Raw genomic sequence first — 27,380 nt, forward strand, 5'->3', positions numbered from 1 at the left:
TTGAACTTCTTCCTCTTCTCGTCAATCCTCTTTCCAACTTCATCATCCCACCACCATGTTTCCGAGTGCCTCGGTGGTCCTTTTGTCCATCCACATACCTCACCAACGGCTCCCAACAGACTAGCTTTCATTGACATCCAACCACTTTCAAGCTCAACCACATCATCCTCGACCCTACTCAGCCTCTCTTTTAATGCCTCCCTTACTGTCATCTTTCAACCTCCACACCTTCATTCTCGGTTGGTACTTCACCCGCCGAGCTCTCCTCGCACCTTTCACCCTTATGTCGCAGACAACCAAGTGGTGCTGTGAAACAGCCTCCTCCCCCGGGATCACCTTTGTGTCCCGGCGGTGCCCCCTATCTCGCCTACGCACCATCAGGTAGTCAACGGTTGTCGACGACCCACCTGACGTGTATGTAACAAGCTTATTATCCTCTTTCTGGAACTGAGTATTACAAATCAACAAATCAGCTCCATCAGCAAATTCCAAAATCCTTTCACCTTCTCCATTTCTCACACCATATCCGTAACCCCCATGAACTCCGTCAAAACCATCCATACTCCTTCCCACATGTCCATTTAGGTCTCCTCCTACCACAACAACTTCCTCATCTTTCACGTTTTCCGTTTCACGTTTTTCATGGCTAAATGACAGTCGCAATGTATATGCAGAACAGGACAAGGAGAGGAGGGAAGATGGTGTTTTTTGGGAGGGAGCGGGGGGAGGAGACAGTAGGAATCTCACTTATTTGCACCTGTCGATGGTGCCAGTCCCCCAATATATGTAGATTGTAGACTTTGACATAAAATAATTAATCTCAGGAACATCAGCCAAAACAGTGAAAATTGACTTCATCCTGCAAAGGATGCAATTTGTTAATTACTCGTACAAGTTTATAGTTTTAACCACTCGCACTTTTATCTACCTCGTACCTTAAAATGTCCATGACTGTGTAGTAAGTGAACCGGAAGGGAATCATCAAGAAGTAGTAACTCCACCCAAAAAAACCCTTCATGAGAAGAGAAGAAAATGCACCTTAGAAGCAAAATCGACACTGAGATGTGTTATCACACTGGGGTTCCAAAGAAGGGTCACAACCACCTACCCGAGGAGAGGGTCTAGGGACAATGTAGCTATATATGCGGTTGTCCATCGGGTTCACAATTGGAAGGTGAGCCGCAACAAGCGGTGTGTCAAATACACGTGGTACTCCCTCTTCTTCGTTCAATCGGTCTTGCACAGCTGCCTGGAAAGACAGCAGCCAATGTAGACGCTGTTTGTGCTCTTCGGAAATCCTTCACTTCTACCCCAACCCCAACTCCAAAACAACTGACTATCAATACCAATCATGCTACACAATATGGTGGAAGCATTTTGGGGGGAGAGGGTGGAGGGGTTGGGGCAGGAGTTAGTTTCATTCCGGGGTCGAATATTAAACTTTTTGATAAATCTAGAGAGACATGTAAAGATGCACAAGATGGAAAGCACAAGCACAAGATGCAAAGACCCAGTTCAACTCGAAGGATAACAAATGTTTACACACATGGTGATTGTTACAACTATACCAATTTATTATTTTAGGCATGGTCTTCAAGATAAGGTTGAACTGAAGAAGAAGATAAAACAAAAGACTAGAAAGCATTCCAAAATGTAAAGACCGTACAAGTCTGTTTTGTACTCAAACTAAAGGACAGCAAAAAAAAAAAAAAATTTGTAATAATGCTTGTAATAACGTAAATAATGTAAAATAATGTATAATATATATAAATAATACAGAAAAATGTAATAACGTTCTACAAATTCTCATAACAGTTTGTTGAAAATTTGATGACGAAAGCTCAAACAGTAAACTAAAAAGCATATATCTGAATATGTAAGCCGAGAAAACAGAGAAACACAGACGTGATTAAAAAATCCAGACATCTCGTGCTGTGCAGCGGAGGACGGGCTAATAAGGGCTGTCTGTACTTATTGTGACTTTGTCGTTTAATATTTTGACACAATTATTACCTCCGCCACCAAAGGTGGATGGAGGTTATGTTTTCACCCCTGTCTGTTTGTGAACAAAATATCTCAAAAAGTTGTGGATGGATTCGGACGAAATTTGGCAGAGATGTAGCGTATGTCACAAGGACGAATTTATTAGATATTGGTGAAGATCCGGATTCGGATACAGATACTCTAATTTTTTTTGTGATTCTTCGCCATTGAGAGATAGGGCCAAAAACGACACATAGCAGGATATCTCAAAATGTTTTGGATGGATTTGGACGAAACTTGTTGGACAGGTTGTGTGTGTGAGACAAGGAAGAATCGATTCAATTTTGGTGAAGATGCGGATCCGGAACCAGCGAGTCGAATTTTTAAAGTGATTTTTCACCATTGAGTGATATGGCCAACCAAGCGGAGTTATGCTCTCTACTGAGTGACGTTCTAGTTAATATTATAGTTATCCGTATTCTTATAAGAAAGGGCAGGTGAAAAATTTATGACAAAAGCTCAAATGGTAAAAAGGCTATGGCCTAAACAGATACACTGAAGCTCATTGGTAAATAAATAGAGAAACACGGAAGTGATTTTAAAAACCTGGCCGTCTCGCGCTGTGCAGCGCCAGCGGTGGCCGGACTAATATGGGCTATTTGTACTTACTGTGACATTACCCTTTGCTGTTTTGACCCAATTATTATTATTATTATATAAAAAAAAAGGTTATGCCTTGGAAACACAGTCACACACACGCACACACACACACACGCGCACACGCACACACACGCACGCACAGACACACGCACAGACACACACGCACGCACAGACACACACGCACGCACAGACACACACGCACGCACGCGCAGACACACACACACACACACAGACACACACACACACACACGCACAGACACACACACACACACACACACGCACAAAGACACACACGCACACAGACAGACACACGCACAAAGACACACACGCACACAGACAGACACACACACGCAGACACACACGCAGACAGACACACACACGCAGACACACACGCAGACAGACAGACACACACACACGCACAGACGCACAGACACACGCACACAGACACACACACACACACACGCAGACACACACGCGCACAAACACGCACACAGGCACACAGACACACACAACCCCGTGTCCAACTGCGCGGGTGGAGAGGCTAATATTAATAAAGGTCGCATTTCAATCCCACGAACATACAGGGAAAGAGGACAGAGGAAGAAGCAAAGGACATAATCCACAAAAAATGCTTATAATCTGGTACGAAAAGGTGGAGCAAGAAGCCGAGGACGAAAGCCATTCAATGTTTATGGAAGAAAATAGAAATTGCGATCCACTCGAAACGAGATTTCCAGGTGTGATCGTCGGATCCAAACTTTTCATGGAATTGTCCACTCAATGAACCACAAGGACACGTTACAAAGGCGTTTACAACAAGAGTACAAACTTCACAAGTAACATTTCAAAAGGATAGAAACCGGTGTTTGTTAACTTTGTATAAGTACACCAAAGGCATTTCAATGTATGTACCTCGATGTTCCAGTGATGTCTTTGTAGCGTTTGTCTGCATTGGTCCATTGACTCGATACCTGTGAGATCCTGCAGGAAGCAGTTGATGAAACCGATAAGTTTAGCAACTCAAACTGTACATTTGTCCCATTCGAAAACGAACATGACATGACGCTGCGGTTTCATACAAACATCAGGCGCGGGATCGGAATCACAACGCGAATAAACACGTTTTCACCACCACAATCTCCACCTGGACAGATAAACATAACATCCCACACCTCAACCACCGATAAATATAATACAAAAATGCGGGACCACGAATCTCATGAACTCATAAAGTTCACGTCTTACCTGAAACTGCAACAACTTCTCCGTCTGTTCAGCAGACAAACCTTCTTGGTCCGCCATTTTGCAAGGCGCCGGCCTCGGAACGCAAGGGTTTCCCAACTTCCTGTCACTTTTTTTCTCACGTGAATTGTCATTATTTTCCGCTTCCCCGAACTTCGGATAACGGAAAACTAAAACGACTTTAAATTACGACGTACTTGTACATATTTATTGCATTCGCGTGACGTCTAATATACCGCCCGCCCGTCATGAGCATCGTTTCTTGAGAATCGTAATACGAATTGCACTGCCTGTGCGATGAGCGTCTTCTTCTTCTAGGTATGCTCCTCTTCTTCTCCACCATTTATATTCTTCTGCTCTTCTTCTTCTCTTCCCTTCTCTTCACAATGGGTGAGGTCAATATGGATTGACTTATTGTTAACACAAGAGCTCTTAGGAATATATTTGTCAATGTGTGCAATGAACCACCACAAATTGCAAAATACGATTCTTCTCAGAAAATACCACAGAAAAACATAGCAAAAGTCCTCCAAAAGTACCGCTCGTGGAATAGCATATTTACATAAATCCAAGATGACAACTACAATATTACTATTAGTCATAAAATAGTTTTGACCACATTTTCACTTGTAATCAAGCTATTTTCAATGTTTAAACATGTTAAACCATGCCTTTGACATACTGAATACATTATATACACTTATAAAGCGCGGCGTTACGCGCGCTGCTTGCGAGCAAGGAGGAAGCGGACAAGCGGTAACTTATAAGCGTCTTTATTTCAGGAGCTCACTGTAACACTGGCGCGCCGCGCGCTCCGGGCTGCGCGCCCGGTGTATATCATGAGGCCACGCCTACCCCTCGGGCATGGCCACCGCCCACTTGGTGCGCGGAATGATGTCACCACGCCAGTGGGCTTTTGTGTCCGCCACACGCGCCCCCCCCAGAATTCCCGCGCACCTGGAGGGCCAGTTTGCGGGGCAGACGAATAACCCGGCCGAAGCGCCCCCTGGCGATCGGCGGCGTCCGGGGTGCAGGGATGCCAGGTGGGATGCCCCTGGCTGCCCCTGGGATGGGTGCAGGACCGGGGGGCGGCGTGGCGGCGGGGCTGGGCGGTGCCGGGGGTCTGCCCGCAGGGGGGCGGCCACGACGTGGGGGTCGGGCCACTGGCGGTGGATGGTCCACGTCGAGGTGGGCCGGCTTGAGGCGGTCTACCGAAACGCGGTCAGGAGTACCGCCGATGTCCAGGGTGAAGTGCTTCGCCCCGGTCTCCAGCACGCGGAAAGGCCCGTCGTACGGGGGCCGCAGTGGTGTCCGGTGGGCATCGTGGCGGACGAAGACGTACTCCGCCGTGCGAAGCTCCGGGGCGACGTGCGTCGGTGGGTGCCCGTGGCATGCCGTTGGCACCGGGGCGAACCTCTGGGCGGTCTCTTGCAGAGCGGAGCGCTCCTGTGCCGCGGACCATGGTGCCGTGGAGTCAGGGAGGAACTCGCCCGGCACCCGCAGCGGTTGCCCGAAGACCAACTCCGCCGCGGATGCGCGCAGGTCCTCCTTGGGCGCCGTCCGGAGGCCCAGCAGGACCCAGGGGAGCCTGTCGACCCAGCAGCCGTCACGGAGGGTGGCCCGGAGCGCGGCCTTCAATGAGCGGTGAAATCGCTCACACAGGCCGTTAGCCTGGGGGTGGTAGGCCGTGGTTCGGTGCAGCCGGACCCCGAGCCCCTGCGCGACCGCCCCCCAGAGCTCCGAGGTAAACTGGGGGCCGCTGTCGGACGAGATGTCTGAGGGGGCGCCGAACCGGGCGACCCAGGTGGCGATGAAAGCCTGCGCGACATTGGCCGCCATTGTCGACGCCAAGGGCACGGCCTCCGGCCACCGGGTGGTGCGGTCCACCATGGTGAGGACGTAGGTGAAACCCCGCGAGGGGGGCAGAGGTCGCACCAGGTCCACGTAGACGTGGTCAAACCGGCGTTCCGGCACCGTGAACGGGGCCAAAGGGGCCTGGGTGTGCCGGTGCACCTTGGAGCGCTGGCACGCGACGCACGTCCAGGCCCAGCCGTGGACGGCCTTCCGGAGGCCATGCCAGACGAACTTGTCAGCGATCAGCCTTTGGGAGGCCCTCGCGCCCGGGTGGGACAGGCCGTGGATGGCGTCAAACACCTGGCGCTGCCAGCCCACGGGCACGATGGGGCGAGGACGCCCGAGGGAGACGTCGCACAAGAGGGCCGCGCCCGCGCCGTCGAACGGCACCTCGGTGACGCGGAGGCCCGTGACGGCGGTCCGCAAGGCCTGGACGTCGGGGTCAGCGGCCTGGTCCGCTGCCATCCGGGCATAGTCGATGCCGAGGTGGACTGCGTGGGCGACGGCCCGGGAAAGGCAATCCGCCACCAGGTTGTCCTTCCCCGCGACGTGCTGGATGTCCGTCGTGTACTCGGACACGGCCAAGAGGTGACGCTGCTGCCGGGCCGACCACGGCTCGGTGACCTTGCCCATCGCGAAGATCAGCGGCTTGTGGTCGACGAAGGCAGTGAACGCACGGCCCTCGAGCAGATGGCGGAAGTGCCTGACCGCCAAGTGAAGCCCGAGCAACTCGCGGTCGAAGGTACTGTAACGGCGTTCGGGCGGGCGAAGCTGCCGGCTAAAGAACGCCAGCGGTTGCCAAGCTCCACGCACCCGTTGCTCGTGCACCGCGCCCACCGCGTAGTCCGAGGCATCGGTGGTGAGGGCGATCGGTGCATCGGGCGCCGGGTGCGCGAGCATGGTGGCGTTAGCCAAGGCGAGCTTCGCGCCCGTGAACGCCGTGTCCATCTGCTCGGTCCAGGTAACGTCGCCTTTGCCCGGCTTACCTCGGAGAGCTTCGTGCAGGGGGCGCAGGAACTGGGCGATACGGGGCAGGAACCGATGGTAAAAGTTCACCATGCCCAGGAACTCCTGCAGCCCTCTGACCGTGCGGGGGCGCGGAAACCCCTTCACCGCCTCCTGCTTGGCCGGCAGGGGGACGACTCCGTGCCTGGTGACACGGTGCCCCAGAAAATCGATTATGGCGGCGCCGAACCGGCACTTTGCGGGGTTCACAATCAGGCCATGCTGGCCCAGGCGTTCGAAGAGCGTGCGGAGGTGGCGTAGGTGCTCTTCGCAGGACGCGCTGGCGACGAGGATATCGTCCAGGTAGACGTAGACAAAATCCAAGTCGCGCAGGACGCTGTCCATCAGTCGCTGGAATGCCTGAGCCGCATTCTTCAGACCGAAGGGCATGCGCAGGAACTCGAAGAGTCCGAATGGCGTGATGACCGCCGTCTTCGGGACGTCCTCCGGCCTGATGGGGACCTGATGGTAGCCGCGTATGAGGTCCACCTTCGAGAAGAAGGACATGCCCGCCAAACGGGTGGAAAAGTCCTGAATGTGGGGGACGGGGTAGCGGTCGGGAGTCGTGGCGTCATTGAGACGGCGATAGTCCCCGCACGGTCGCCATCCCGCGCTGGGCTTCGGCACGATGTGCAGCGGCGACGCCCAAGCGCTCTCTGAGCGCCGAACGATGCCGAGTCGCTCCAGGGTAGCGAACCCCGCTTTTGCCACCGCCAGCTTCGTCGGCTCGAGTCGGCGTGCCCGGGCGTAGACCGGTGGCCCGACGGTGGGGATGTGATGGGCCACCCCGTGCTTGACGGCCCCCGCCAAGAAGGTGGGCCGTGTGAGGGCCGGGAAGCCGGCGAGGAGGCGGGTGAATGCGTCCGCTGCCGGAAGTGTACAGACCAACGTGGCCGGAACCGAACCGTTTGGCCAGCCGCTTGGCAAGCCGCTCGTTGAGCTGCTCGACGAGCTGGGCAACGCACAAGCGAGCGAGCTGAACATCTCGGCCTGGACAAGACGTCTGCGCTTGACGTCGACCAGGAGCCCATTAGCGCACAGGAAGTCCGCGCCAAGCAGTGCCATGGGCACGTCGGCGGTGACGAACGTCCATCGGAAAACCTGCCCTCCGAACCGCAGAGAGAGGCAGCGTTTTCCGTACGTACGGATGGGCGTCCCGTTTGCGGCAAGCAGCGCGGGGCCCCCACCCGCGGTGTGCTTGTCTGACGTGCCGGCGGGAATGACACTCACCTGCGCTCCCGTGTCGCACAGGTAACGGCGCCCGGAGAAGGTGTCCGTTATGAACAGCAGGCTGCTCGAACGGCCGGCGCTCATCGCCACTATTGAGCGCCGGCCCGGGCGTTTCCCGACCTGTTGAAGGAGCATGGCGGATGACACTGCCGAGCTTCGTGGCCGAACTTGGCGTGGAACCAGCACCAGGTGGTGGAGCTGGAGGAGCGCGGCTGGCTCTGCCAGGCCGGTGGAGTTGGCGGGTTTCCCCGCGGTGGCGGTTTTTGCCGCGGCGGTGGGCGGGGCGTGGCGGCGGTCACGAGGTGCGTATCAGCATGCTGCGTATGCTGTATAAGCTGATGCTGTGGATCAGCAGCATCAGCAGCAACAGCAGCATCAGCCTCGAGGGCCGTGACGGCCACGCCGACTCTCGCCCGCGTGTCCGAAGCGGCGAAGTACCTGTCCGCCTCGGCTGCCAATGTGCGGGGTTCCGTTAGCCCGGTCCCGGCCAACGCGAGGCGAACCTGCGCTGGAAGTTGGCGACGGAAAAGCACCCGGAATAGAGAACCGGGGGCTTTGTCGCCCAACAGTGACAGCATATGGTCCATTCGGACCGACGGGCGCGTGTCACCGAGCTCGGGGAGATCCAGGAGGCGGTCCGCCCGTGCGTCGTCCGTGAGGCCGAACGTGGCTAGGAGTAGCCGCTTGAGTGCCTCGTACTTGTGGCCGTCCGGTGGGTGGCGAAGGACGGACACAACTCGAGCGGCCGTGCCGGGCCCGAGGGAGGCGACGACGTGGCAATAGCGCGTGTCATCGCCGGTGAGGCGCCGAAGCTGAAATTGGGCTTCGGTCTGGACGAACCAGACTTCGGCCTGAGCCTCCCAAAATTCGGGAAGTTTGATGAAGTTGGCCATGGCAATGGCGTCGCGTGTGGAAGGATCGCTCCGGCAGATCCAACGTCGAGGGGGTCACCAGTAAAGCGCGGCATTACGCGCGCTGCTTGCGAGCAAGGAGGAAGCGGACAAGCGGTAACTTATAAGCGTCTTTATTTCAGGAGCTCACTGTAACACTGGCGCTCCGGGCTGCGTGCCCGGTGTATATCATGAGGCCACGCCTACCCCTCGGGCGTGGCCACCGCCCACTTGGTGCGCGGAATGATGTCACCACGCCAGTGGGCTTTTGTGTCCGCCACACTTACAGTCTTTAACAGGTATCCTATCATTTCCATAAATTAAAAAGAAAAAGAGCAATCAGAGATTGCAAACCCTCGCCAGGATATATTTCCAGGTGTTAAAACAAATATGGCGGCCGAACCACGAGATCGATGACGTCATCATTATTTATTTATTTTTTCTCCACCAATTTATCCCGCTCAACAAATTAATCCCGCTCAACAGGCGGCCTGCTCTATCCCGCTCAAAGCTCAACAAATTTCATCTTGATCAGATGAAGTTTTGTACTTGTCGAATTATGACGTCATAATTGAGGTACCTATGACATCATCATTAACATATGTCATTCCTAATGGAGAGTTCTTTACAATGAGCCATGTCTCAATTTTTACAATGTAGCACTGTCAGAGATATAGAGGTGCAAAGTTTTTTGGTTATTCCAAGATGGCGCCCGTACCACGCGACCTATGACATCATAATTAGCCTTTTAAAATTCGTAGAAGCATACCTTTAGTGAAAATTTCCTGTCAATCGGACCAACAGTTGCAGATAAAATCACATTTATTCTGTGCGGACAAACAGACAGACAAACAAACAAAGACAGTCAAACCAACTCAAATGCAATACCCTCTCCTCTGACTAGCGTAAAAATGGTTATCAAAATATATTATTTTTGCCTGATTTTTAGCAACTAATCAGTAACATTTTTATCGCAGTCTACTATATGAAGGATATTTCACCTGTGATTAATAATAAATGTTTTCAACATTTTGGGGATGAGGATTATGTTCAATTGACATGAATTTCGATTTTTATGGGGAAAAGTTTGATATGCTAGCAAATTTGGCTACGGTATGAGAAATATTTAGTTGTTTAAATTTTTTTTTATACTTGGTCTAAGCCTCGTCATAGAGCAGACACACACACACACACACACACACACACACACACACACACACACACACACACACACACACACACACACACACACACACACACAGACATACTGACGAGACAAACACTTAACACAGCCACTGGGCTTGGGGGAAGTTCCGTTACTAACGTCACTTCCCGGGATACTCTGGGTACCAGAAACGTCATAACAATGGCGCCGTTTGCCTCACCGTACTCACTCAGCGAGGAATTTCCGCCTCTCCATGGAAGCCAACCGATGGGGATTGTCTGTACTCTGTCCTTTTCAAGCAATGAAGCAGCACATACCATTTTTAAAGTATTTGGTATGACTTGAACCGGTCCAAACCGGATGGGTGTTTTTTAGGACAAACCATCTCCTTACTAGATGACCTTTGGCTCCCTACAGGAGCTCATCCGCCCTTTGCCAGGTGTTGTTTTTGTTCCTGACAGGGCGTCACAGTCACCCTCCCCACTACCAAAGCCAGTGTGGGGTGTCGGTTTAGATGTTAACACAATGCAGCAGGTAGCACTGGGTTACATCAGTGGCAGTCTCAAAAGACGGACCTCACCTGAGGGGTGACTGACCTGACCTTCAGAACAAGAGCTTGAGAAGACTGACCTTCATCACATATGTCCAGGTAGTGTACAAAAAGATGTAAACACCTGGGTAAATGAGGGACACCAAGTATATTGAAAGCGACGGCTTCCACACAGGTGTGGCCAATGTGTTAATTCAGCAAATAACATCCCAGTATCACTGCAACACTCCACCGATCTGGGCTTTATGGCAGAGTAGCCAGACGGAAGCCACTCCTCAGTGAAAGACACATGAAAGCCCGCTTGGAGTTTGCAAAAAAGCACCTAAAGGACTCTCATACTGTGAGAAACAAGATTCTGTGGTCTGATGCAAACCAAGATTGAACTGTTTGGCTTCCGTCTGGCCACTCTGCCATAAAGCCCAGATCGGTGGAGTGTTGCAGTGATGGTTGTCCTTCTGGAAGTTTCTCCCATCTCCACACAGGATCTCTGGAGCTCAGCCAGAGTGACCATCGGGTTCTTGGTCACCTCTCTTACCAAGGCCCTTCTCCCCCGATTGCTCAGTTTGGCCGGGCGTCCAGCTCTAGAAAGAGTCCTGGTTGTTCCAAACTTCTTCCATTTAAGAATTATGGAGGCCACTGTGCTCTTGGGAACCTTCAATGCAGCAGGGATTTTTTTTTTGTAGGCTTCCCCAGATCTGTGCCAAGACACAATCCTGTCTCTGAGCTCTGCAGGCAGTTCCTTCGACCTCATGGCTTGATTTTTGCTCTGATATGCATTGTCAGCTGTTAGACCTTATATAGACAGGTGTGTGCCTTTCCAAATCATGTCCAATCAATTGAATTTACCACAGGTGGACTCCAATCAAGGTGTAGAAACATCTCAAAGATGATCAAGAGAAATGGGAGGCACCTGATCTAAATTTCAAGTGTCATAGCAAAGTGTATGAATACTTATGTCAATGTGATATTTCAGTTTTTTGTCCCCCGTCGCACAGCGTAGCGAAAGGGGGACGATGGCTTTCCCCTCCGTCCTTGTGTCCGTGCGTGCGTGCGTGCGTGTGTGCGTGCGGGCGTGCGTGTTTGCGTGCGGGCGTGCGTGCGTGCGTGCATGCGGGCGTGCATGCCTGCGTAAGTGAAGGACCGCATTCGAATTTGGTGTGTGGGTGCAACCCACGTCAAAATCCAAGATGGCCGCCGCCATGTATGTCTGATGCCATGTATGTCTTAACCTTGTGAGATGAATATCTTGAAAAATAAGTGAAGTACCAACTTCTAATTTGGTGTGTGGGTGTATCGCATCATAAGGAAGAACGCTATTGAAAATTGGGTGGCCACGTCAAAATCCAAGATGGCCGCCGCCATGTATGTATGAACCTTGTGAGATGAATATCTTGAAAAATAAGCGAAGTACCAACTTCTAATTTGGTGTGTGGGTGTATCGCATCATAAGGAAGAACGCTATTGAAAATTGGGTCGCCACGTCAAAATCCAAGATGGCCGCCACCATGTATGTCTGAACCTTGTGAGCAGAATATGTTGAAAAATACGCGAGGTACCAACTTCTAATCTGGTGTGTGGGTGTATCTAGGCACAAGGAAGAACGCTGTTTAAAATTGGGTCGCCACGTCAAAATCCAAGATGGCCGCCGCCATGTATGTCTGAACCTTGTGAGCGGAATATGTTGAAAAATACGCGAGGTACCAACTTCTAATCTGGTGTGTGGGTGTATCTAGGCATACGGAAGAACGATATTGAAAATTGGGTGGCCACGTCAAAATCCAAGATGGCCGCCTCCATGTATGTCTGAACCTTGTGAGCGAAATATCATATCATAGCATGTTTTCTGCGTCTTCCACTTTGTCAACTCACATCACTTCACCGACGGGGGACCTAGGCGTAACGCTTGTTCTTTTTAATAAATTTGCAAAACTTTCGAAAATCCTGTTTTCTCTTTGTCATTATGGGGTATTGAGTGTAGATTGATGAGGGAAAAAATTAAAAAGATTTCAGTATGAGTCTGCAACATAACAAAATGTGAAAAAAGTGAAGGGGTCTGAATACTTTCTGAATGCACTGTATATAATATGTATATGTGTATATATATATATATATATTGTTGTGAATATGAGAATGTGTTTTTTTTTTATTTTGTGGTGGTGGTAAAATGTTGTAAAAGGTTGTTGTAAAAGGTTGTTGTAAAATATCACCCCTCCTCCCTCCGTTGTGGTTGTATAAAGGTCAAAGGGCGTTCCCGTAGTTAGTCCATAGAAAAACATACATGTAGGTCACGATATATCTTTTCTTTTGATAGTTATCTCTTATTCTGTGTTTTAGGATAAGGCTGTGTCTCCCATTAATTAAAAGTACTCCATTGCACCAGTGAAAGAGAATAGACCCCCTTTCCTTCCCATCCCCAAAAGCCTCGATTGCCCATATTACCTCCCCTCCGATCCAATTGCCGCCATTGGCCACGAGGCAGGGTTGGGGAAGAAAGGCGTGTCTCCACCTCGTCATAGAGGGGGAGGAGTGAACCAGCCCCGCTCGACCAACCATGAGCCAGGGGTTTGGCTACAGAGGGCGGAGGAAGAGCGGTGGGGGAGGTTCGCAAAGGTTGAGGGGCGGGGGCCTATATAACCCAAGGCAGGGGTGTGGCAACGAGAGATGAGTTGGTCTGAGTCGGTTGCCAGAGGAGGGTCAGTGGTTGCGGTGGTGAGGAGTGAGAGAAAAGAAGAAATAGTGAGGGTTTGGACCAGACAGGCAGACGGGAGATGAGCCTTTACCGAGAGACGAGAGGGAGTCCAAGGAGTTGAGTCCAACCAAGAAGTCCAGAGTTGAACTGCAGCTCGAGCCACCGCAACTGCATTTGCTGCAGCTGGAGCCACCGAAACAGCAGCCACAGCAGCGTGAGGCCTGGACGGCAGTTTGGAGCACGGCCGCGGAGGAGCGGCGGCTGCCCAACGAGTCAATCGTGCTGAAGGACCAGTGGACCTCCCTATCCCGCCAGCCATCCATCTCCCGCCAGTCCTATCATCAATTCCCCGCGTGAGTCAGTGTTCTGTTTGTGCTGTCCTGGGTTAGTTAAGTCTGTAGATAAGCTAAATTTGCACTGTGTCATCTGCGTCTTGTACTTGTAAATAAACTGAATTGCTTTTTGTTGCTTGTGTGTAAATAGTAAATAAATTCAGTAGTAATATTTCAAACCTTTTGTCTTTCGTCTTGGCCTTCTTTTTCCTCTTTGCATTCGTCGCCTTTGTCTTTTCCCCATTGGGCAGCTACGGTGCGATACGGCCAAAGTCTGGGTGAATCGGGTGAGTTTGTTAGGTCGCGGTCTTACACCACCGCTCGGTCTATAACATCTAACCGCGATCTGTAACAATATATATATATATATATATATATATATATATATATATATTATTACGGTTTTTAGAACCTTCACTAGTAAATTTTAGTAAGTGTTTCCCTTATAAATGTTCCCCTGTAAATATCCCCATCAATTGGTTTGTTAAAGATCGCACCCTAGTTAGTCCATGAACAACACGGAGCGAACCATAGGACCTCTTCGTAGTTATTTCATTATTATGTGTTTCAGTTAAGGATCTGTTCCCAGTAGTTGAATCTGCGTTGCATTAATCAAATAAGATAGGCCCCAGTACTTCGTTTGCCAGCAGCGTTCGCTGCTCCTTGCCTTGATTCGGGTTGGCACCATGCCACCATTAGCCATGCGGTCAAGCCGAGAAAGAAGGGGGCAGAGCCGCCAGATCACGGGCGTGGCACGCCGACGCACCACCCGAGGTGGAGTCAGCGAGCCCCTACCGACCAACCAGGGCTGGCAAGGTACCATCGTGGGCGTGGCTCCATGAAGCGCGCATTGATTTGCAACATGCGTAATATAAGCGCGGGCGCGAAGCCTTCTTACGAAAAAGGCAGAGAGAGACATGATCCAGAGTCGGTGAGAAGGCACGGTTGGGAGATGAATGAGGAATGAACAAGGGGAGACGCGTAAGAAGACGGAGCATCCCAATCCCATCACTGTATGCAACGTCCGCTCGCGGTGAACGATACGCGCTCGCTGCCTGCCAGGGTTTCCCGCCACGACGCGAGTCGAATCCTGGAGCCGGACCTCGATGCCCACCGTCTGCCTGGGCCTTCTCATCCCTTCTTCCAGTCATTCCTGCCTGATACTCCCTTGTCGTGTAAGTCTGTTTGTCTGTCCTGTTTGTTGTCTGGGAAATAATATAAGATTGTTTTAAGGTTTGCCCTGTGTCTTCTTCTTCTTCTGTATATTGCTTTCGTTTCTTCATTGGTTTCTTTGGTTTTGTACATAATTAATAAAATTACACCTGTTCCTTCTTATTCTTTGGTTTCATTCTCCCCCGATCGCTTTAGTCCTTTCTTTCGATTGAGTACCTGTGGCACGATTCGGCCAACGCTTTATAATCGGGTTTAGTCTCTTGATAACGGCCCGAGTCCCAGCTCGCTTCGCTCGGCGCAATCCAATCACGCTGCGGCCCGGGTGGGAGTCTTTCCTCGCTTACGGCCGGTGGTAGTATTTAGGTATTAAGACAAATTGGGCTTACAACCATACTTACCATCGACCGGAAGTGACGTCATACCCCCAGGACCGTTCGAACGGCCAGCTTAACAGGACAAGGGGATTAACCCCCCCCCCCCTTGCTAACGGGAGTGCCGTCCCCCGGATCCGTAACAATATATATATATATATATATATATTGTTACAGACGCGGTTGTGGATGTTGGTTTACCGAGCGGTTTGGTATGACCGCGTCTGCACGTTTACCCGATTATACTCGAACGTTGGCCGAGTCGCGCTACGCTAAATCAATTGAGGAAAAGGACACAACGGCTGGGATTAAAATGACACGACACCAGGGATACGGTTCTCAAGACCTCCGGAGGAGTTTATAATATGGCGGAAGGTTAGATTACAGGAATGAGAGGGACAGCATAGTAAGGTAGGCACTTAATTACGGTCTTATATAGTAGCCCCGACAGACGACAGATAAACAGGACAAAACTGACTCACACGGGGATTGATGGCAAGGAAAGCGGGTAGTCGATGGCTCAAGGTGCACCTTGGCTCAGGGGCAAAATCGACCCGGTCCGGTCCAGTAGATGCGGGGAGGTCGCTCAGCGCTCGGAGGTCGCGACTTGTCTCTTCTTCAAGCTCGGGGCGCATCTGACGTCACGTCCGGTAAGTCGCTGCGCATATCCGGCGGGGAGTGACACGCCCTCGGCTAGTTAGCTCCGCCCCAGATGGAATCAGTCCGCCCTTCTTACTGGCTGCGGGGGGTTACCGGCTCCGCCCTTGACGAGGAGCTGACAGCCAGCCCCTTCGTGGTAACCCCGTGGAGCGCATGGGCAATGGCGGCTAACCACGCCGGAGTGAGGACGCACACTCCCCGCGCCGTGCCGCCCCCAATCTCCTCTGTTGTTGTAGTTGTTGTTGTTGTTGTTGTTGTTTCATGGGGAATATGGGAGGAGGTAAGGGGAGGTCCTAAACTCACTACTGGTGCCATACAATCACATTCTGGTGCAACGAAGAGTCAGAATTAATGGAAACGAGTCCTTAACTGACATAGACTAAGAATAACTAGCAAGATGTCCGAAAGTTGTCTACGTGAGATGCGGTGGACCTGGGCACGACATTTAATGGGGGAAAAAGGGGAAGGTCGGTTCTACAGAGTGTTATTTACAGGCAATGGGACTAGGGAATGGGGGATTGGGGATAGTTGGGGAGTATTGGGGAAATAGGGGAGTATTTACAAGCGGATATTGAGGCCAAGTCCCATATCCGCAACATTGCACCCTTCTCTACCCTCGGGGCGTCCCGACCCGATAAATTTTTACCTATTTTAGTGTGGCACTCAGATGTAGTTCCCTCTACTATTAACTCTACCCTGAGTGCGACAGTTTTACAGATATTCACAAATGAGTAAATATGTCCCCCTGCGACGTTGCACCCTTCTCCTCACAGAAACACGCCCACAGGATAACCGAATCGCGGAAAGAATTCGCAAACTAAACATACAGCCGGTAGGGAGCATTATTTACAAGACTACGCTGCTATTTACACTACGATCCAGGACCTGTTTTTGGAGGAACACATGCAGATGTTATGCATAGAGAGAGCACGCATGCCAGCATCGATACACCAACCCACGAGTGCTCTGTGGCCTTACGGCCTTTAATAATGTGCAGAGCACCCCTTCCAAGCACCAACAGCACCACCCCAGCACCAATCGGTGCAGTCACCATTGTTCATTAAAATAAAAACAACAACCCCTAACCCTGCAGGTGTCTCTTGCTCTTCGTGTGGTGCACTTGGCCTTCTGGCTTCTTTCAAAAATAAAGAAAGGCGCCAACCGCGTCCATTTCTGTATTGTGGCCTTCAGTGGTGTCAACTAAAAGTGGTTCACCTGTATGGCATAGGTGCCACGTTGACCCATAGGTCCATCCATGGGTGGTGCTTGGCCGCAAAAGAACTGCGGTCCATTGTGGGTGGCCACCAACATTGCGGTCCATATGGTGTATCGATCCAGGCAGCAAGCAGCGAAAGTGCAGGCCCACAACTGCATAGCCAGCACCTCTCTCTCCTCTCTCTCTACCCCAAAGCCAGATCCTCGGAGGTGGGAGACAAAAGAAGCAGACAAGTGAGTAAGGTGGTAAGGGCGCAAAAGTGCACGCAATATAAGATGATGCACACTGGGGGCACATGGGAACCAGGTGAGACAGGTACGTTCCTACCGTACGCCCCCCCCCCCCCACCAGGTAACCTACATGGCCCCTCCCTTACCCCTTACTGTATCCACAAAACACAACACTACCCATAAACATCTACTTTACAAATCAACAAACGTCCCTACTGTCTTCCCCGTTCCTCCCATAAACCAAATTCGTCTTCTCTCCCTCCTAACCAATCAAATTTGCCATTTTCAACTCTCATCAAAATTTGCCATCTCCAACTGAACATCATAATTTGCTATCACCAATTCATCATCAGTCCCTCCTAGGGAGGGAGAGATGGAATCACCCCAATGTCTCATCCACGTCGTGATGCGTCTCACAAATCCACAGCAATCTCATTTCCTGCAACAAAACAAAGAAAACACAGGTGTGGAGTCATCATCACCACAGGTAAGTGGCTGCGTATGGTGCGACAGGTTCATCAATCCTAACTATTTCCTAAATGACTTTAACAACTTTACATTACCCGGGGTCTTTCTCCGGCCAAACCATTGGCCCTCTTACACTATGGGTTCTAAAAACCAATTCCCATTGGCCAAACTGTGGTGCTTTTCAATTTGGGGGTCTCACTCCCCCGATTCATCTCCCGGTGCCCTCGCACAATTTCTGGGCTGTGGCGAGTACCTCTCCCAGCGGGTCTACCCACCTGCACACCTCCACCACTGCAGTTGCCTCCGAGCTTACCTGCTCCTTACCCTAACCTAACTACCTGGGGAAGGCCCTCTGGCGCTCTCCCCACTCGGTGCCCTCTCTGGCACTGGGCTACCCGATCCACACCCGGGATCCTCAGGCACCCACTGACACTAACGGCTCCCAGAGCCCACCTGCGGCCTCACCTGGCCGACATCCTCACAGTGGTGGAGTGCCCAACCAACTACACACACTAACAGGCTACACGCCCAGCCATTTCCACAACACTAATGCACCCATCCGCAATACCATTCTGCAACCGCACCACAAATGCCAATATCCAACCACAATTTACCTATACCCTCTACCTAACACTTACACTACCCGCCCCGGGTACTCGTGAAAGGGGTCCACTCTTCCCCCATCCACACCTTCGCACCATGCACACCACTCCGTACCACTTACTCCAACTCTCTCCACACACCTGTACTTGCACACCTGTGCTCTCATTCTTGGTGCCGCCTGCACCCTTCTCTCCCCAAGCGCATTCGCGCTGATCCACAACACTCATTACTCACACACTGTTCCACACACCTGTCCAGTTGCACACCTGTGCAATCACACCTGTTCAATTCTCACACACACGGCATCATCTCATCTAACTACTCCCTTCTGAAACTTGCGCTTCCCAGTCGTCCCTTTAAACTATTGCGCTCCCTCGTCATTATCATCCATACTAATCTACCTGCGTCCCCACTACAGGTATCAGTCACTAACTAAACTTAACGTTACCTAATGTCATCTTCGCTAGATCCCTATCCATATCCTAACCCACCCGGGCTAGTTTTCACTGCCATCAACCCCATAAGCTATTGCTCCTTTGCCCCCCATGGGAAGGGTGGCAGGGATGCCCCCCTTACCCACCGGGCCCATCGCTCACTACCAATTTTGCACATCAAATTTCAACAAATCAAAAATTTGGCCAATCACTGCCCATCATCTGCCAATCACTACTGACAATCCCTTGCCAATCATCAAATTTTGTTTTTCTCTAATTTTGGGGCCAAAACACTATCCTCATCACCCAGTCTACTCACTAATGCCTCTCGGTGCGCCAATTCCTGTCCAAAGCCCGGCTTCGTAAAGCCAAGCCATGAATGCGGGTTGTTCTGTGCCAGCGGCTGGATGCGTCCGGCACTCGGTGCAGGGACGGGGGCTTACCCGGGCCGAGATCCCACGCACCATCTCGGCGTGGAGCCATCCAATGTCCCGATCTCGACCTGCCGGACTGCCTCAACAAAAAGTGGTCGCCATGACGACCCTTTCTATCGGGCTGCCCGCTCCGCCTAGTGGAGCACGGACGCGGCCGTTCAAAGCGAGGCCCAGCACGCACCGAGGGCCCGATTCGGCTAAAAGTCGCTCTAACCTCTAAACCGGTTACCGTCGATGCTTCACCTGGACGCTTACACCCCGCAGCCCGTTCCTTGCTCACACATCCAGCCGTTTCCATGCTCCTCGTACCTTTCCTTACACACCCAGGTACCCTCATTCCACTCACAGCCCTGGTCACACACCCGACCACCGAACACTCCGGCACACACTCGTTGGCCGCACACCCCACCAACACACCTCCTCGCGCCCCCTCCTCTGTCACCTCCTCTGTGACAATCACAGGTGTGCTCTCATTCGCACACCCAACCACGTGCCTCACCACCAACTCCAGCGTGCATTCCCACTCACGCTCTACCATTCCAGGTGTGCATCCTCCCATCCCAGGTGTACATCCTCGCTCACCTGTCACAACCAACTCACTCTCCTTGTCACTCTCACTACTCTCACCTCCATTCTTGACAGCGCACTCACCCTTACTCTTGACAGCGCACTCTTTCCCCATGCACCTGTCCGTCACACACCTTTCTCACGCACACTCTCCCGTCACACCCTCTGTAACACTTACCACACCGCGCTTCCATGTGCCCCCTCGCACACGCGCTACGACCGACTCACTCTCGCCAGCACCCTCACTCCTTGGCACGCACTTTTTCCTCACACACCCCAGAGTCGGACTTTCTCGCACACCTCCTCTTTCGCACACCAGACCTGTCGCACACTTCACCAACGGCCTCTCACGAACACCCGGGTCCATCTCGACCCCCAAGCTTCTTAAATCACCTGGCGCATCATACGCACGACCATATTGGTCACCACTTACACCGGGTCCTCTTCCTCTTCGCTTCTCCTCCATCACCTGCGAATCCCTCATCCGGTTAATGAGCACATCATCACGATCCAAACACAGACTTTGGACCAATTCTTTTACCTCCTCTTTTATCTCTTTCTTATCCTCTCTCCGTCGCTTCTTAATTTCGCTCACCCCTTCTTCCACTTCTTCTAATTTCTGCTTCACCTCTTTTATTCCCCGGTACGTCTCCTCAAGCTCATCCTCTAAGGCTACCTTGACCGTTTCCATGTGCGTCCTCACATGCCGGTCCGTCGTCTCCATTACCTCTATCACCTCGTCCAACCTCGTTGTCAGTCCCTCACGTACCATCTGACATTCCCTCTTTGTCGCTATTAAGTCGTTTTTTATGTCGTTTTGTGTCGCTTTTAAACCTCCTAATACCGCAGTGTTCCTTTGAACCTGCTCCGTTAGTCCTTTTTGTCCCTCCGTCAGCTGTTCCACCTCCTGCGTCAGGTCCTCTATGCCCCCTTGTAACTTTACAGTCCCCTTTCTCACCTCCTTCTCCATGTGCTCCTTACAGTGCCTCACCTCCTCGCGCACTCCTCCGACCTCCTCACTCACTCCTCTTCTGATCTCCTCTCCCATCACTTGCATCTCCTGCCCAGATGCCACCCTCATCTGCTCCATTTCCTCCCTGTGAGCATCCAGTTTGGTTTCTACCCCCATTCTAACCCCCTCTATCTGCTGCCCCATTTGTTTAACTTCCCTTTCCGCTTGGTCCCTCATGTCCCTCAATTTGCCTTCCATCCTGTTTTCTAATCCCTCTAACCCCTGTTGCATCCCTTCCATTTGATTCTCTTGAGCGGCCATTCTGTTTTCTACCCCCATTAACCCATTTCTCACCTCTTTTATCCCGTTGTCTAACCCCTCAAAATTATTGTCTAACTTCCCAAATTTCTTGTCTAACTCCTCAAAATTATTGTCTAACTTCCCAAATTTCTTGTCTAATCCCTTAAAATTATTGTCTAATCCCTCACCGGTACCCCTCGCTTCGTCCCTCATTACCCCCATTTGGTTTCCCATTACCCCCAATTGCTCACTCTGAGCATCCATCCGGTTCCCCATTACCCCCATTTGGTTTCCCATTACCCCCATTTGGTTTCCCAACCGCTCACTATCAGCCCTCATTCCCACAATTTGGTCTCCCATTCGTTCCATAAGGGCCCTCATTTGCAACATAAAAAGGTTCGAATCCACCAGGGGCGCTGCCACGGTCGCGGGCGCCGCGACCAGCGAGGCGCCATTTTGCGCACCCGCAACGTCGGGCGCAACGACGCTATTTTGTGCGTCTGCTACTCTCGCTGCTTCGCTCTCCTCGCGTCCCTCAATTTGGTCCTGGACCGACCCTGCCTCACCCTCCTCTACCGGAACCCAGCTGTCTTGATCCGCCATAGCGCGACTTTCAAAATTCGGGTTTTTATTTTCGTAAAACAAAATCAAATTTCGCCGTTATAATTTCGAGCGCGGGAAACGCGCTCCGGATCGAATTCTACCTCCCCAACACCAATTGTTACCCTAGTGGTACAATTGGTGTTCCAAAATTTGGGCTAAATGAATTTAGTCCCAGGTCCGAATCCGACACTCCTGACACCAATTGTTACAGACGCGGTTGTGGATGTTGGTTTACCGAGCGGTTTGGTATGACCGCGTCTGCACGTTTACCCGATTATACTCGAACGTTGGCCGAGTCGCGCTACGCTAAATCAATTGAGGAAAAGGACACAACGGCTGGGATTAAAATGACACGACACCAGGGATACGGTTCTCAAGACCTCCGGAGGAGTTTATAATATGGCGGAAGGTTAGATTACAGGAATGAGAGGGACAGCATAGTAAGGTAGGCACTTAATTACGGTCTTATATAGTAGCCCCGACAGACGACAGATAAACAGGACAAAACTGACTCACACGGGGATTGATGGCAAGGAAAGCGGGTAGTCGATGGCTCAAGGTGCACCTTGGCTCAGGGGCAAAATCGACCCGGTCCGGTCCAGTAGATGCGGGGAGGTCGCTCAGCGCTCGGAGGTCGCGACTTGTCTCTTCTTCAAGCTCGGGGCGCATCTGACGTCACGTCCGGTAAGTCGCTGCGCATATCCGGCGGGGAGTGACACGCCCTCGGCTAGTTAGCTCCGCCCCAGATGGAATCAGTCCGCCCTTCTTACTGGCTGCGGGGGGTTACCGGCTCCGCCCTTGACGAGGAGCTGACAGCCAGCCCCTTCGTGGTAACCCCGTGGAGCGCATGGGCAATGGCGGCTAACCACGCCGGAGTGAGGACGCACACTCCCCGCGCCGCGCCGCCCCCAATCTCCTCTGTTGTTGTAGTTGTTGTTGTTGTTGTTGTTGTTGTTGTTTCATGGGGAAGATGGGAGGAGGTAAGGGGAGGTCCTAAACTCACTACTGGTGCCATACAATCACATTCTGGTGCAACGAAGAGTCAGAATTAATGGAAACGAGTCCTTAACTGACATAGACTAAGAATAACTAGCAAGATGTCCGAAAGTTGTCTACGTGAGATGCGGTGGACCTGGGCACGACATTTAATGGGGGAAAAAGGGGAAGGTCGGTTCTACAGAGTGTTATTTACAGGCAATGGGACTAGGGAATGGGGGATTGGGGATAGTTGGGGAGTATTGGGGAAATAGGGGAGTATTTACAAGCGGATATTGAGGCCAAGTCCCATATCCGCAACAATATATATATATATATATATATATATATATACACATATACATATATACACATATACATATATACTACATGACCAAGAGCATGCGGACACCCGAACATCGAACATCTCATTTCATAATCATGGGCATTAATATGGAGTTGGTCTCCCCTTTGCAGCGATAACAGCTTCCACTCTTCTGGGAAGGCTTTCCACTAGTTGTTGGAACATTGCTGCGGGGATTTGCTTCCATTCAGCACAAGGGCATTAGTGAGGTCCGCCACTGATGTTCGGCGATTAGGCCTGGCTCACAGTCGGCGTTCCAATTCATCCCAAAAGTGTTCGATAGGTTTGAGGTCAGGGCTCTGTGCAGGCCAGTCAAGTTATTCCACACTGATCTCGACAAACCATTTTTGTGTGGACCTCGCTTTGTGCAAGGGGGCATTGTCGTGCTGAAACAGGAAAGGGCCTTCCCCAAACTGTTGCCAAAAAGTTGGAAGCACACAATCGTCTAGAATGTCATTGTATGCTGTAGCATTGAGATTTCCCATCACTGGAACTAAGGTGCCCAGCTCGAACCATGAAAAACAGCCCCAGACCATTATTCCACCTCCACCATACTTTACAGTTGGCACGATGCATTTGGGCAGGTGGCGTTCTCCTGGCATCCGTCAAACCCAGATTCGTCCATCCAACTGCCAGATGGTGAAGCGTGATTCATCACTCCAGAGAATGCATTTCCACTGTTCCAGAGTCCAATGCCGGCGAGCTTTACACCACTCCGAGGCAGTTTGGAACTCAGTAGTGAGTGTTGCAACCGAGGACAGACAGTTTTTACGCGTCATGCGCTTCTGCACTCTGTGGTCCCAGTCTGTGAGCTTGTATGGCCTACCACTTCTTGGCTGAGCTGTTGTTACTCCTCGACATTTCCACTTCACAATAACAGCACTTACAGTTGATCGGGGCAGCTCTAGAAAGGCATTAATTTGACGAACTGACTTGTTGGAAAGGTGGTATCCTATGACGGTGCCACGTTGAAAGTCACTGAGCTATTCAGTATGGCCCATTCTACTGCCAATATTTGTCTATGGAGATTGCATAGCTGTGTGCTTGATTATATATACCTGTCAGCAATGGGTGTGGCTGAAACAGCCGAATCCACTAATTAGGAGTGTCCGCATACTTTTGGTCATGTAGTGTATGTATATATATATATTTTTACGTTTGTGGGGGGTAGGGATATGGAGCAGCACCCTTCTTTGGTGAAATTAGTGAATTGTGAAAAATAATTGACATGGGAAATCTGAGGGTTAGATGTAAATTTAAAGGTGAATTTTGTGAGGTCAAGGTGGAAACTGACAACAGTGACACCATTATTGATCCAGGTGTGTTCAACCAAATTGTTGGAGGCTGGGAAAATAAGAATGGATAGACTCGCAGGACACAACCTTCAACTGGCTACGGGGACGATGGCGCCGATATTTGGGACGCGGGATTATGGAGTTGTAGTTGGGTAGTCTGGAGGTCATCGTGGTGCTATGGGTGTCCTTGGTGTGTGAACCATGTCTTCTTAGATCGAGTCTCCTGCTGGAGCATGGCTGTCGACTAGACCTTGGGCGTGGTCAAGTGTGGGTGGGCACTGGGGGCTGCATGTGAGTGGACTGGGGAATGTGAGAGGTGCAGGGGATGTGATGTGGATGCCACGCACTGCGACCGTCCGATGTCCAAGGCCTTGGGAATGGTGGAGTTGGCAGCAGGTGCTCACCACATTGGCCAGCTGGGGCTAGTGGAGCCGTGTTCCTCGCAGGTGGCCCAAGCCGATATTTGGGGCAGGTAGCGTTTGCGCCCTTGTGGGCACTCGTGGCCATGTTGGCGTTTCGGCTGCTCCACTTACCCAATGACGCTTGCACTGTAAAGGGGCAGTGCTGTCATAGCCAAGGGCAGTAGTGTAGTAAAGGACACCGGTGGCGGCAGATCCACATACTTGCCAGTACCGAGGACAAAAGGAAATTTGGTGAAATTTGATAGGCCCATGGGATAAATAGGGAAACTGGGTGTGGTGGATGTCACTATTGGACCCGACCAACCTACACTACCTGCACTTGAGGTAAATGCCTTGAGGTGTACTGTCCCAGCCTTCAGTACTTGCTCTTATAAATTGGGACATGAGAATGTGGAAGGGGGGGCGGATTTGAGTGATGACATGGCTATGACATGACATGGCATGAGGGGATTGGTGTATGTGCCACAAAGTGTCTTGTGGGTGGCGTTTGTTTAAGTGTCAAAGTTTTGTGTTTTTGTGTGGTCGTGAGAATGGAGAATGACTTGTGATTATTGTGTAATGTGGTTAAAATGTGAATGGGGATTTCACATGTAAATAGGCCATGGCAGCATCTTTTTGTGACATCTTTTATTGGAAATATGTGGGGGAGAATTGAATGGCAGTGGGTAAGGAAATGTTATCGTGGATTTTGTCGGTGGAGAAGGTGTGTGTGTCTGCAGGTATGGATCAAGCTCTGGAGGAGTGGTGACTGCGGCCCCCTCTACGGTAATTGCCACTGGTGGCCATTGGTGGAAATTGGGAGCCCGTTGGTGGGGGGGGGGGGGGTCTGTTTGGGCGCCCTGCGGTGTGGAGACCCTCGGCGACCCGTGAGGCTGTATGAAAGCCTAAGGTGTGGAAGCCTGGTGTGGAGACCAGCCCAACGGGACAACAGCACAAGGAGCTGTTTTGGCTGTCACGGGGGGTGGGGGGGGGGGGGGGGGAGGGCAAGAGTTAAAGGGGTGGTTGGTGAAGAGGTCATATGTCGGTCGACTTGTTTTTGAACTGCGAGCACCACAGCCTGAACCGTCCCCACCATCTTGCTTGTACCCCTCCCTCTTCCCCGCTGCCAAGTAGAAATGCACACGCATATAAATTGACATCGATGCCATCGTCTTGCAGGGGGGGTGAAATATGTGCTTTGATGATTTTGTGCTTTGATGATTTTTGAAACATGTGGGAATGGTTATGTGATTTGTGTGAGTGAATGGGGATGAAATCCACTGAGCCATGTCACTCACCTGTAAGACCAGGACAGGTCACGTGGAAATTTGGGTACATTGGGTTGGCCCCGCAGGTAACGTTGAGTGTTGTGGTATCCACCGGGGGACGCGGTCTGAAGACTGCGGTTGTACAAATGTTTTTAGGAATTTTAAAAGTTTTGCATAGGGTTAAGGTTTGTGTTTAAGTTAGGTTTGCGTGTTGTTTTTCTCTTCCTCGCCAGGAGCATGAACTTCAATAATTTTGTAAATATTTGAAATGTGATGGTTGTTTAAGGGGGTAGCATGTTAAGGAGAATATGTAGGTAGCTTCGGCTCACTTCCCACAGCCCTCCTAATTTATTTCATTGGTTAATTACGTGTGAGACAGTAAGTGTTAAGACTGGAATGGTAGCGCCTGCAGTGAACCTAGCAGGGGCTAAGGTTCCAGGTGGTGGACTGTGTTATGAATTTTGGGGTAGAGTGATATATACATCAGGTAGATCTGTGTAGGTATCATGCTCCGACTGTCATGAAGAAGAAGAACCATCTCGACACAGGGACAAAAGACACTCTGGTTAAGGGCGTATCGATGTACGTGCCGGGATTCCTCGCTGGTGACCACGTGGTCTGGTGTGTGTGTGCGCAGCTCGTAGTTCGATCGTGACGTCAGGTCCGCAGGACGAACCACCGCCTCAAAGTTGGCACGGACGAACTCAGCACAGGTAGATGAACTTCAGCGCAGGTGAGTCATGTAGAAATGCCCACGCTCGCAGGTCAGCAGGATGGCGCAAAACATCGGCGCAGACACGATGGGTGTCGACCAAGAACACAAAGGCCAAACACGTGTCATGGGAGCAACGAAAAAGCAAGCGAGGCCTCGTCATGGGCGTGGCGAAAAGGGCAAGAGCTCAGGTGTGTCCTCGCGAAGTCTCAAAAGCAAGAGAATGAGGTCGTCCATGAGGCAAAGAGAGAACAGAGCAGGAGGTCGTGGTGTGGCGAAATCCCAGGCAAAGGAGAATGAAATTGCGATCCTCGTGGGCTTTTACCAGATCCGCCCACGCCCCTCTAAATGTTCCACAGCCTCCCATTGGCTGAGGCTTGTAGCATCATGGTGACGGGTTCCCTGCTCATCATTGGTCACGTGGGCATGGCTTTTGGCCACGCCTTTCTGCACATCTCGTGTTATGGCTTCCCTTAACCACACAAGGGTTTGACATTCTGCCTAACTCAACACATATTTGGTCTTTTTTTACTACTCAATGGGAAAGGGCTAATCTTTACATTCAATAAAACGTAACTGACTACTGCAGGCTACATGTTGTCATGCAATTGACTATAGGGAGTTTGCCTTTATGGCACAACCGCAACACTACCCCCCTCTCTCACCAAGACTCGACCCGAGTCGTCCACATGGAGCGGCTGGGGTGAGCTGGCATTCTTTTAAACATTACTTTTAGTGTGACACGTAGATGTGA

General features: G+C 51.3%; 1 protein-coding gene and 1 long non-coding RNA gene across 2 annotated transcripts in view; one reads left to right on the plus strand and one right to left on the minus strand.

Moving 5' to 3' along the window:
* Positions 1 to 4,207, minus strand: part of FAF2 (Fas associated factor family member 2) — a 60,570-nt gene extending 56,363 nt beyond the window's left edge. Inside the window, exons 1-4 of the mRNA XM_068098184.2 lie at positions 3,889 to 4,207; positions 3,556 to 3,624; positions 1,109 to 1,249; positions 936 to 1,012 (exon numbers count right to left, since the gene is read on the minus strand). Of these exons, the coding sequence (XP_067954285.1) occupies positions 936 to 1,012; positions 1,109 to 1,249; positions 3,556 to 3,624; positions 3,889 to 3,945 (344 nt within the window). The 5' untranslated portion in view covers positions 3,946 to 4,207. The remainder of the gene's footprint in view (positions 1 to 935; positions 1,013 to 1,108; positions 1,250 to 3,555; positions 3,625 to 3,888) is intronic.
* Positions 4,180 to 27,203, plus strand: LOC144889487 (uncharacterized). The gene is made up of 3 exons (XR_013621799.1): positions 4,180 to 4,203; positions 25,387 to 25,432; positions 26,552 to 27,203. It is a non-coding gene; the product is annotated as an uncharacterized LOC144889487 (long non-coding RNA).
* The last annotated feature ends 177 nt before the right edge of the window (positions 27,204 to 27,380 follow it).

This window comes from Myxine glutinosa, chromosome 1, assembly GCF_964187855.1.
Source record: "Myxine glutinosa chromosome 1, kmMyxGlut1.1, whole genome shotgun sequence".
NCBI classification, from domain to species: domain Eukaryota; kingdom Metazoa; phylum Chordata; class Myxini; order Myxiniformes; family Myxinidae; genus Myxine; species Myxine glutinosa.